Source organism: Cygnus olor, chromosome 1 (assembly GCF_009769625.2).
Source record: "Cygnus olor isolate bCygOlo1 chromosome 1, bCygOlo1.pri.v2, whole genome shotgun sequence".
Classification (NCBI taxonomy): domain Eukaryota; kingdom Metazoa; phylum Chordata; class Aves; order Anseriformes; family Anatidae; genus Cygnus; species Cygnus olor.
Genome location: NC_049169.1, coordinates 191,863,861 through 191,876,623, shown reverse-complemented (window position 1 = coordinate 191,876,623; position 12,763 = coordinate 191,863,861). Strand labels below are relative to the sequence as shown.

The 12,763-nt window shown below is 38.0% G+C and overlaps 1 protein-coding gene across 1 annotated transcript in view; it reads left to right on the top strand.

Annotated features, from left to right (window-relative positions):
• DDX10 (DEAD-box helicase 10) overlaps positions 1 to 12,763 on the top strand; it is a 191,433-nt gene that overhangs the window by 100,603 nt on the left and 78,067 nt on the right. Inside the window, exons 14-15 of the mRNA XM_040544089.1 lie at positions 8,053 to 8,166; positions 10,404 to 10,565. Coding sequence (XP_040400023.1) covers positions 8,053 to 8,166; positions 10,404 to 10,565 — 276 coding nt within the window. The remainder of the gene's footprint in view (positions 1 to 8,052; positions 8,167 to 10,403; positions 10,566 to 12,763) is intronic.

Sequence of the window (12,763 nt, the reverse complement as noted above, 5' to 3'; positions counted from 1 at the left end):
ACTATATGCTGTCAATTAGAAAGGGGAGTATGATTTATCTTTTAAGAACCATTTAATAAACCTTTCTGTTATGCTGAATTTTTAGCTGTGGCTGGAGACAAGTACTGAGCATGGATCCATTCCTTTTTGCTGTCATTTGTCTGTATATGGGTAAAAATGATCTAATGAAACCTTTTTTTTTTCTTTTTGGAACACAAGGGATAGTAAATATCTGTCTACATATAAAAAACAAACTCATCACATAAATTTATTGCAGAAAATTGCAGTTGGTTTAGCAAGTTGTAAGCTGGCAAGTCTTTTGTTCTTCACTTTTACATTGTGTGTTTGACATCAAGATTTTAATCTCTTAGTTTTAATCTCTTCAGCTTCCATGGCTTAATTTAATTTGTTTTATAGGAAATAAAAGTATGTGGTTTATTAAGATATACACTCTAACCTAGGTCTTAAACCCAATCACGTACAAACTCTAATGAAACTCAGATTCAGATGTAATCTTCTGTCCTAACGGTAACCAAAGGAACCAAAGACAGCATCATCCAAGCGTGTGGTTGCCATAGCACAGTTCTGTCCTAGCTGTGGGTTCTTCTATCTGTTGCTGTTTCTGTGATCTGAAGGGTAATTTAAACTGGAGTGATAGTGTGATGAGCTGCTAGTCTTGGGCTCTTTGTCCATAATGCAGGTAACAATATCAAAGAGCCATTATTAGAACTTTTCCTTATTTCCTCCTCCTCTTCTTTTTTTTTTTTCCCTGATAGGACTCTGGGAGGCGCAGTATGTGTGCTGTTGTGTATGGTGAGAGCTGTTCTTTTGAATACTGACCAGGGCTTACCCTTACTTTCACAATTGTTACTCTAACACTCACCTTCAGTTCTCTGCCTATGTTCTTCTACCCCAGAAAGTGGTCTCGTTCAAAAGCATCTCAGTTTTACTAGGTTTCAAAAGTAAGTAGTACATACATGTAGCAACTAACGTAGATGTCCAAAATTTCACTTTTCTACCCGTAACATTGCTTAAGGAATAACCAGAAATTACTTTTGACTTGGTGCTTTTTCAAGTGTCGTGGTTGGAAGCTTGTATGATACTAGTTAAAAACAAAATGGCACCTCATCCACTTGAAGGAAAAACACCCCAAAACAACAAAAATCAATCCACCCTTTTAATTTAAGCTATGGCTTGAAAAATTCAAGGTCGTGTTGATCTTGATACTTGAATGATGTACTTTAAAAATTCACAGAGAAGCAAATAAAACAACACGTAAGGAGTGCTGCTTTTGTCTGTTGAGTACCAGCCTGGCTACGTCCTTATATTCACAACCGTCATGGTAAAAGCTGTGTTTGGTAAATTTTGTGGACGCTGTGCAAGCTTGTTGGGTAACGCCTGTAAATTTGACCTTCCTAATTCTTAAAGATTTGACTAAAAAAGAAAAAAAAAAAAGAAAGGGTTCTTCACCAAAACAAAGTTAGCTTTGCTTGTATTACATTAAAAAAAGAAAGAGCTGTGACTGGGGGAGATGTGTGGTGTAAACAGAGGGCTGGTTTGAAGGGCACTGCGTGGCTGCTGCTCAGTGGCATCAGCTTGTTCTGGTGCTCAAGTCCATGGATAGCCACTTGTGGCTCATCAGCATCCAGCAGGAATTGGGAAGGACTGAATCAGCCGTCCTGGCGGAGCAGAGAAAAGCAGCATCCACCAATCTCGTTGTGGTCAAGCTGCATCCTAAGCCCCCAGGTTTCTGTTTCTCGGATCCTTTCCACTCCTTCTACTGGGAAGACAGATGACTGGTTGGGCCAAACTGTATTTCTAAGAGGAAACCTTTTTTTTTTTTAATAATTTTGCAGGTGCTTAAAGTGATGTGGACTGTAGTTTGAGGTCTGTTTATTTTGCTTCTCTTGATATTTTCCTTCTCATGTTTTATAATTATGTGTAGGAGGGTAAAGTTTGTGTCTCACTGCTGCTTTTATGGTTCAATATCTGTCAGCAGGAGTGAAAATTTCTCTCTCCTCTAACCTTATCTCCATTGTAAGTAATTAAAAGTTTCATAGTCTGAGTTTGGTGAGTTTCTGGGGTTGAGAGGTAATGGTTCTGGTTGGAGGATACTGAATCTTCTGAGAGTTCAGTAGTGCCCGTCAGGTGAAAGCACTGGATGTGTGCTCTATGCTGTGCAAAGATGAAGGCAGCCTTTCTCATTGTCTAAGACATGGTGCCTTTAATTTGGCAGGATGGTGTCTTTTTGTGTTAAGAATGACTTCTGAATCTGAATTCTGCAGCCTGACGGGAGGATTGAAATGCTCTGCAATAATACAGATGTGACAAGCCTTGCTCCTGTTCTGGGCACTTTCATGAAGAAATGGTCTGGTGAGAGGTGTTCCTGGCCATGGCAGGGGGCTGGAATTAGATGGTCTTTAAAGGTCTAACTCAAATCTTTCTGTGGTTCCGTGAAATACAAAACAAGTGTGACATTGAGGATTGAATCGATTCGTGTTTCTCAGAGGCTGCTGCTGCTGAATTCTGGGTAAAAGTAATGTAATAATGTTGGGAGAGATAAAAAAAAAAAAAAAATAATAAAAAATTCCAGGTACACAGCTATTCTTCCTAGTAATTGCAAGGTATAAGCAGGGGAGAAAAGCCCCCCCCCCAAAAAAAAAAAAAAAACAAACAAACACACAAAAAAAAAAAAAACTAGGAAAGCAGTAGTGCTTTTTATACCTAATGCTTTTTATACCTAACATGATTGAAGAATTGATTATAACTTTTTTTTTCTACTGATATTTTACCCTGCCACAATAATGCAGTCCTGTCTTAGGCAGCTTCTGTAACAAATGCACTGCGCTTGCTTTCACAGGCTAGCACAGTTGGAATTAAACAGGCAAATTGTAGTTAGAAAGAACCATATGTCACACTTGGTGGTTTGTAAGACCCTAAGTCTAAGGCCAAAGCAAATGTGTTTGTCTTTGTCAGGGTAAGAGACTGGAAATGCTTTGACCCTGAGTTATTGAGTATTTTATAATCCAAGTCTAAACTATTGATTTTATTGGTGGTGTTAATTGTATTAAATGTATAAATATGGAAAACCATTCTATATTAGAATAGCAAAATTTCTGTTTCTGTTTCTGACACAGTCTTTTGAGCAAAAAGTTGTAATTGAAAGATAGTAAGTTCTTATGTCTGAAACTTGTCAGTGTCGTCATTAAGAAAACCTTTTTCATAGAGATTCAGCTAAGAATATCAGATCTATTAAACCAGAAGGCAGAAGCCTGCTTCTCATTGAAGGAAAAAAATAACTTGCTGCATGTTAGCTGTTTTGTTCTGGATTGTATATCAAAATATTTGAATTTTCTGTGCTTCTAAGAACTGATTTTTATACTAAGTCATTACATAATCCAGCAAGCCAGCTGGCATGTGCATGTGTGAACAGAAAGGGAAATTTAGGCTTTTGACCACTAATAATGGAAAACCCCCAATGATGAAGCTGAACCAACGTTTTATGAAATTTTGGTAAACTTGTGCAACTAACTTCTAATGCTTGTTACATAGCGTTTTAGAGGTTGATTATCACTCTGATCTTGTTTTATCTGTGTAACAATCACCACATGTTTATAGAAGAAAACCTGAGACTTAAGGGCCTTATTTGTGAGGCATGGGGCAGTGTGTAAGCGTTAATTAACAGGAGGTGTCTGCTTGTAATTGAAAAGGAAGCATATGCTGACTGTCCTTACATCTTGTGTTACCAACTTGAGTTTACCCACAGAATCTGTTTAATATCTAACAGTAACATAAAATTCTGAGCCTGGGTCATGTATGCCCACTGTGTTTGCATCTGGTTTATTTGATGGTGTAATTCAGCTCTAGAAATAGGCTTACTGAGGCAAATGTAGGTTGAGCAGGTTTTGACACACAGCGTTTTCTGGGTGAGCATGTCAGTGTGGGTACCGGCTGTGCGCTTTTAGCCCCGTGCCTTGCTCTGGTGCTAGCAGCAGCCTTGATGTCAGCAGAAACTTTCTGTCCACCCATGTCTGCTGATGTGGTGGTGCTTCTGTCAGAGTAGCCTGTAACCTCCGACTTCAGCTTTCTGAGCAGTTAGAGAGGAGACATTGCTCCTGCCACCACTGTGTTTTCTGCAGTGCTTGAGGTTAGCAGATGGAGATCTTCTGGCAGTCTCCAGCAGCTGGTGGTGTCTGCTGATGGGGTGAACTCATTGTAAAGAAAACTGATGAAGCCATGAAGAATGAGGGTTAAATGCCAACCTGCTGCTTGTAAATTCAGGTATCTTCCAGTACAAAAGTTGAAAATGGGAACTGAGCAAGCAGAATGGCTTGAGAAATGCAGGAAACCAGTTGGCACAGAAGATTTGGAGGTGCTCGAGAGAGTCCAGAGAAGGGCAACGAAGCTGGTGTGGAGTCTGGAGCACAAGTCTTACGAGGAGCACCTGAGGGAGCTGGGATTGTTCAGCCTGGAGAAGAGGAGGCTCAGGGGCGACCTTATCGCTCTCTACAGGTACCTTAAAGGAGGCTGTAGCGAGGTGGGGGTTGGTCTGTTCTCCCACGTGCCTGGTGACAGGAGGGAGGGGGAATGGGCTAAAGTTGTGCCAGGGGAGGTTTAGGTTGGATATTAGGAAGAACTTCTTTACTGAAAGGGTTGTTAGGCATTGGAATGGGCTGCCCAGGGAAGTGGTTGAGTCACCATCCCTGGAGGTCTTTAAAAGACGTTTAGATATAGAGCTTAGTGATATGGTTTAGTGGAGGACTTGTTAGTGTTAGGACGGAGGTTGGACTAGGTGATCTTGGAGGTCTCTTCCAACCTAGACGATTCTGTGATTAGGAAAATCCGAGGTCTGCCATCCACTGCTTATGTGCATGCTTCTTACTGTGGATGAATCAGAGCCCTCCCCAATGGGGACCTGATGTTTTAAAGTAGCTGTTAAAATTCAAGCGTGAGAGCCAAGGCAGGCAGTGGCATGAGGAATTTGGGTGAGGGCAGTGTGTTGGGCATAAATGGCGGGGCTGAAGTAATGGGCTGCGGAAGGGCTGTGGGTGGGAGGAGGCCGTGTGCTGAGATGGATGGAAACAACCCATCATGTGCTGAAACGGCAGCCAGATGGAGAAATGCCTGGCTCAGGTAAATTTGGGGGTGGCGGCGGCCAATGAAGAGAGATGTCGAAATTAGATGCTCTGAAAAATGCTTCTGGAGACACGTGAAGGAGAGACTTAGTGGACGGACGTTAGGGCCTTAGGGACTCCAGAGCAGCGTGAGAGATGTCCTCAAGAGAGGACTGAAGCAACAGTCATGGGATCCCACGGTAGCTCCAGGACTGTATACACACCACAGCCAACCTGCCTGGCTCTTCTGGACTGTGCAGGGCACAGGAATGGGAACCAGGTGGGACATGGAAGCTGCGAGAGGAACCACAGCACTAACCTCCCCCTGGGCTGTGACACTTCTGCTGAACAGCAAGTCATGTAATTGGCAAAATTGGGCCTACATCTGTGATTACATGTTTTGGTGTCTGAGTCCATTTGGTCTCCACACTGTGTGGTCTTAAACTGTAATTGCCAGGAAATGGAGTCTTAAGGAAGCCTTGATACCCATCTTTTCTGAAGTGTGTTCAGTTTGGTAAAGCAACAAAAGTGTCTTAATAGAGAAAAGTTTAATTATCTGTGAGGTATGCAGAATTTCATACTGATGCTTTTCCTGTATTTTTATCATAATCTTTTACCTTTCATTCCTGCTGTATTTTGTACATCTGCCGAATTCACACACTGATCTTACACTGTGCTTTTATGTGTATAGTAAGGGAATTTAGTTTCCCGTTTGTTTCTTCCTCCTCTTGTTCCTTCTCTTTGTCTGGAAACTTTGACCTGTCTCATTTGTTTCCATGTTACTTTGCAGCAGCAAAATACTTCTGCTTCTCAAAATCACACAAAACAGGGCAGGGATGGAGATACAACTGAAAATATTACAATTTCATGTGTGCTAGACAGTCCATTGGGTTTCTGTGCTCTTTAGCTAGCAGATCAACATATCATCAACATATTATGCTGGTACCAAAAATACTGGCAATGCAGAAATGAAAGAAGACAGAGGGAAAAAAAAAAAAAAAAAAAAGAAAAGAAAACCAAAAGTGAAAAAGGTGAAAGAAAATGATGTAATAATAATAAGTGTTGTACCAGCTTAAAGTACATCCCTCTTTAAATTCTTCCCCTGGACAATTCCCGTTGTTCTACTAATGAGTTGACACGCTGAGGTAAGGGTTTTATGCTTTTGTAGACTCTCAACATTTTGTGCTTATGGGATAAGCAACAGGAGTGAAGGAATAGCACAGCTTCCTGAGCTACTAAAGGTGTGTGTAAGACCCAGCAGTATTACCTGCACAGTGCAACAAAACTCCTGTGACAATACTGGGTTCGTGAGTGCTGCTATAGTTTACCACTTTCTATAACAGATATGGTCATTACTCGATAACACAGCTCAGTAGCTGTCACAAACCATTTTTCCTGTTAGGAAGACTGTAATTTTTCTCTTCTGTAGCTCATATTTCAGTGCATTAGTGTACTGACCACAATGACAGTGACTTTCTGAATTTTTTTGTTCCCTTTTATAGTGGATTTGGTATGGAATACAAAACCGATTAAAATGACCATAATAATAAGAATGATAGTAATAAAGAGGCTTGGGTTTTCCTTTTTCTGTCTGGTTGTTTTGACCACTTTCCGCTATTTATCAGAAGTTTAGGCTGGTTTTCAGGCAGTCACTTTTTTTCTGTGTAGTGGAGCTTTGCAGTCTTTACAGGATTATGACGAGCCTTCTCCTAAGGAGCTTGTGCATGTTCCAGTGGAATAGCTTTTGCTATCTTTCGCAATACTTGCTGCAGTGGCAGCTGTTGCTTCAAATGTCTGCTGCGTGTGTTATCCCGTTAGGTATCTCTACAGGTACGGCTTTTATTCTTGTTGGAATGAGAGTTATCAGGAAAAGAGCTGGAGGTGAGGAATCTCCCCGTTCTTTGGCTCCATGGCGTTCTGCTGCTTCCATCACGTGGGAGGCTCTCTGAAACCTTTGTGGACCATCTGTGGACCTGACGTTACTTTTGTAAAATGAAATGGAAAATAAATTAATTGAAATGGTCATCCCACAGTCAGAAACTACTTCCAATATCCAAAAATACTCTAGGTAAATCCTCAATCTCTGTTGAAAATGGGATTGACCTCTTCCCCCTCTCCTTTCCAACAACAAGATTGCGCGCACAAATAATTAACATAATTTCAGGATGAGTGTGTTTTATACAGGGATACTGTTTTGCTGATATTATTTGCTTTTTCTGGTCAGTTTTGGTTTCTCGGTGGTAGCGAGGAGGGAATAACTGCTATCTGTTGGAAACAATGTCTGTGGATTTCAGTCTTCTAGTTTCCCTGGTGTCTTCAGCACTTAAAATTTTCTCCTGTGATGCTAGTAGTGTTTATGGTTCTAAATTTTGTTAAATGCTAAGTTTGTTAAACATCTCCTAGCACCTTTGTGCATTGCAATCCCACCACAGTGCAGAACAGGAATTATGAAATAAAAAGGTTCTTGAATGGCCTCTTCTACATTTCATTGACGCAGAAATAGGCTGGTGTGAGTTACTTTCATCACCCGAGGACAAGTGGGATGAAAGTGATCTGATCAGTTGTGGCTAATGGCTTCAGTCAGTTACACTGGATTTCCTGTATGACGAGGTTTACCAGCTGACAGCATATGCCAATGAATTTAGTGTCATTGTTCCAAAAAGGTTCATGAGATTTGCACGAGTCTGGTGTCCTGCTGTTGGTAGGATTTAGGGATGCTGAATTTTTAACAATAAATGAGTTTGCCATGATATAGAGCAAGTTTATGAAAAACGAGTTTAAGAAAAATGTTTGTTAGCTAATGTTCACTTGGCATCATTCTTGCATTCATATGTTTTAGCAATAACGTTTTAATGTCTAATTGCTTTTAGAAAATTGAAAACATATGCTCTATGCTCCCCCCACCAAAAAAAAAAAACAAAAAAAAAACCAAAGAAATCTCATTTCTTCTTTTGTACAGAATGCATCAAACTCAAAGATGAAGAAAAAAGCAACCAGAGCTCAAGAAGCCAAAAAAATCTTGAAGAAGAAATTTAAAGTCAACACAAGAATAGTTTTTACTGAAGATGGAGAGGTAAGATAATTCAGAATAACTGTATTTTGGTGAGAACTGTATTTGTAGTTTCTGTCAAGAAAAAAGTATATCTATATATGTATATATTTAAAAAAAAAAAAAAAAAAGCTTTCGATAAGTGTGTGGTTCTTATAATTGGTTTACATTTTGCTAAACTGTTCAGCTTCCATTTATATTCTATTCCACAGAGGAAAAGAGGAATGCTGAGTACTGACCTTGTTTTACATTTGTATTTGTAAGTTATTTGGATGAGAGCTGTTACTACACTTAGCTATCTGTACTTCTTTCCTGCCTATTATCCTCAGTTTCAGGTGGAATAGAGAACCTATTTTTTACTTGTAGGTAGGTAATGCTATTTTCCTATAGGTAGTTGCCAGAGCTCTCCCAAGTCAAGTTAACTTATTGGAATTAGAGGAAGTTCCTGGTTTTCTTTCAAATGTTCACTATTTCTAGATGGAAAATGTTGTTAGAAAACCTAAGGGAGTACCAAATTTCTGCCTGCTGGTGCTGATGCAGCAGTGCATTGAAATTGGCCAGTAATTTAGTTGGATCTTTTAATAGCCCCTGGAAAAATGTATTGATTTTATACAGCAAGGAACTACTGTGGATTGCTAGTCACTGTAGGGTTTCATTGTGGTGATAACCTCAGGAGCAAGTCTCCATGCTCCATAAACTTTCCTAACATTTGATTTCACAGCTTCAGATGTGTACATTGTTTTTCCAGTTCCAGCACTAAGAAGAAAGTAATGTTTTTTGTGTTTTTTTTAAACTCTGGATTAATTTCAGTAAGGCATAAACTGAAAGAGAGGTCACCTTCACAAGTAGTTCATTTGCTTTTGTGACCAAATAAAATAAAAGGATTTTGTATTGCGGATGAAGGGGGTATAGCCATATAATTACTGTCATCAAACAAAATTTAAAAGGTTTTAGAGGTTGCCCTATTGACTGGAAATGATTTAGATATTTTTAGATATTTAGATAGATATTACATTGGATTTAGATATTCAATAGATACTTATTTAGATATTCTAGATATTCAAAAGTAGTTGTCTCATCTTAAAACATACGTGCAAAAGCTTCATGTGCCCATACAATGAAGCAAATAGGATGTGGAGCAAAAATTAGCAGAGGGACTATATTAACAGTAGAGAAGACTTGTTCAAGGTAAGAAACTTTGCATTTGTTCCTACATTTTTGCTGGGCTGTATAAAACTGTACTTTCAACTTTTATTGTTCCCCTCCACATGCTTCTGCTTAAAAATAAATCTCTTTTAAGAAATGTAACTTCCTATCAAATACAAGTACACAAAGTCCATTTTATGAAACCAAGTGGAAACACTCGGTTGGGATAACCAGGATCCAGTTGATTAACACCCTACGTGCATTAGAGAGTCCTAAACATGCTTTTACATTTGTCCCTCTTTTTACAAACTATCTGAAAGACATTCAGTATTTTCTATCATATAGCTTATTTTTAAGAGTTACTACTCTGTCAATCCATATGCAGGAATGATTTGGCAAACATGTCGGCTCATTAAGTATAAGCTCTTTTGTCATGAGATAGGTGGGGCTGTTTTTTGTTAATATGTAGTCTTTGTCTTCAGTTTAGAGCTTCAGTTATTTAAGTTATGTTGGATGTGTTCAGCATGTCATCCACATGTCAAACGTGAATCTTAAAACATTTCCAATGCAGTATTCGTACAATAACCAAAGTAAACCTTCATGTCTATCCTCCTTGCTTCCCCCCAAAACACGGACCTGCAGTTAGGGTTATTCATGTACTCTGTGATGAAGTTTTAACTGATTTTTCTCTCCATTTGGAGAATTATCAATATTGGAATGTTGATAATTTACTTGAAAATATACTGTTTAAATTTACTGACATTCTGCTCTGCATGATTTTGGAGAATCATTTCTTGAAAGCAAATACCATTTTTTTCTCTCCAAATGACTAATATGGTTATAAATTATTTATGCCATTAGGCAAAGGGAAAAAAGTTCAAGTGAATCTATTAAATAGTAACATGGTATAATGAAGACTTTATTTTGAAATACTTATTTTTGACTGAATGTGATGTTGAGTAAGCTATCTAAGTTTGTATTGTTCAAAATATTTTTTCTTTGCAAATGGCCTTTTTATTTAGTCCAGAAAAAATAATGTGTTGGACTACTTAGGACATAAAAACTTTGATGTTCAAAAACGTTTCTAACCATTGTTTTTCTTACCTATAATCCAGTTAGTGCAGCAGTGGCCACCTTTGCAAAAATCCAGTTTGGCAAAAGCAGATGAAGAAGATGATGCCAGTGGTATCAACTTAGATAAAGTGAAAGAGATACTGCGGGAAGAAGACAAATTTGACAAAGAAGAATACAGGAAGAAAATTAAGGAAAAACACAGGGTAAGTTGATTTCTTCCTCAGTTGCTGAAGTGCAGAAATAGGTACTGTGATATAGATTACTCAGTGAGGGAATATACTTAAATATATTGCACAGTAAGTGCAATGCAAGTTCATTTAAATTCATCAGTGTTTTCAAGGCTACAGAGGACACAGATTGTTCTGACATTGTAAGTAGCTGGGTAACATAAAGCGATATACAACGCCAGTTGTTGGTAACGATGTGTCTTTATTTCCAACTTAATCTTGTAAGAGTTTAGTGGGAGCATTTTTTTTTCTTTTTTTTTCTTTTTTTAATATAAACCAGTGTTCAGTGGAAGTGTTTGCTTGACAAAAAAATAATTTTTTTTTCCCCTGAAAGTGTTTGGGGAAAAGGGGAATTAAAAAAATCTCAGAAATGTCTCTAGACTACCGTGAGCTCAACATTCAGTAATAAATTTCAGATATGCAAAAGTGCTGACTTCTTACATCAGCATTGTTAAGGCTCTTGGATTTTTTTCATGATTTATTCAATGTCGTATAATTTTGGATTTAATTTGGAAACTTTAGTAACTGTAGTTGGGCATTAAAAAAAAAAAAAAAAAGGCATTTAAAAACCTTTAAATTTACATACCATATACTTGCAAACTACTTCTGGATTATTTGTCCTTGACCAAAGCAGAATTTTCTGACCTTGTCACATACGGAAGACCACTGAATGTCTTTAGTGCTCAGTGCTGTTCTGTTAGACATTGTAAGAAAGGTTTGGATTTCTCCAGGTCATGAATAAATGCGAGATCCTAGAACCACATGCGATTAATGGCCTACTTTATACTCAAAGCTCCTGATTTCCAAAGTATTATAAAGTGTTTTATTGCTCTGCTCTGCAAATGCTGACTTTATCCAGTTTGACTTTACCCACTAATTGCTAGTGATTGATGCTGGATGTTCTAGTGTCTGTTAAGGTTTGTATTTAAACAAAATAATTCAGAGAGGATTTATGAAATCTTCGAGTTACATTTAGGCACAGAAGTATTCCAGCTGAAGTCAAAGCATACTTCACACACTTAATCTGAAAGTCTACCCCTGTAATCCTGTTATAATGATTTGAGGACCATGAAAATCTCACCTTGTTTTTCATTAGTGAAGTGTTGCATTTGAGGGTAGCTGCAATGATATCATCTATTCTCTGTCATACAGGTGAAATCATAGTCAAGTTTTGGGGAAATAATGGTATTAGATTTCAAAGATGCAATTTAATAAATAGGGAAGAAGAGACTCATGTATGACTTTACAATCACTCTGCTATTTACTGTCAAATTCATATACTTTTAGTGATGCTGTTGTTTGATAAAAGACTGTAATGATTAAATACTTTATCAGCTGGTCTGTTAACGCATCTTTGTCTTTATAATGCCAAGGAGAACAAATGACATTGATCAGATGTTTACTTGCATTTAAAAAAAACCAGTATTTCACCTGTTCAGATGCAATGATGAGAGAATGCATCTTTTTGAAAGCCAGACAAGCACAATGAACAGAACATGCCACATCATAAATATTTATAATTTTTTTGTAATTGTGAAAAGTGTCATATTTCTTGTAGCCTGCCTTACTGCGTGAATGTTTTTCGCACTACAACTAACTTTTATCCTTTAGGAAGAGAAAAAAAAAAAAAGGTGGTGTAACAAAAAGAAAAATATATTTAAAAAAAAGGCTTTTGATTGAGGGACCGTGAAATGTGTCTGTAGTTTTAAGTGCTGCCTTCCTGCCTTCAGGCACTGCATGCACGTTCAGATTTTTTTTTTTTGGCTTAACAATTGGAGGTGAAAGTGTTCCTTATAGTAAGTTCTTTGTATGTGACGTAGCATTCAGTTTCCTGATTGTCATTTAATTTTTGAAATGGTCTTAAAAAATTTTTAGAATCGTAATTTTTCGCTTTCCCATATTTAAAGGAGATGAAATTGAAAGGATGGACAGAAGGGACAGGAAATGGGATTTCAGGGTTCCCTTTGGTAGGGTCTCATTTGTTTCCCCACTGTCTCACTAACCTTGTGGTTGAATGTGAATGTGAATGTGAATTCCACCCTCACTTTAGAATGCATTCAAGTTTGAGATGCTAACTCATTTTCAATAGAAAGTAATGGACCTTTTATAAGGTAAAGTAACATGGATTGAATGCGTTGTTGTTACTATATGTTGTTACTAAGACGTGCTTTATG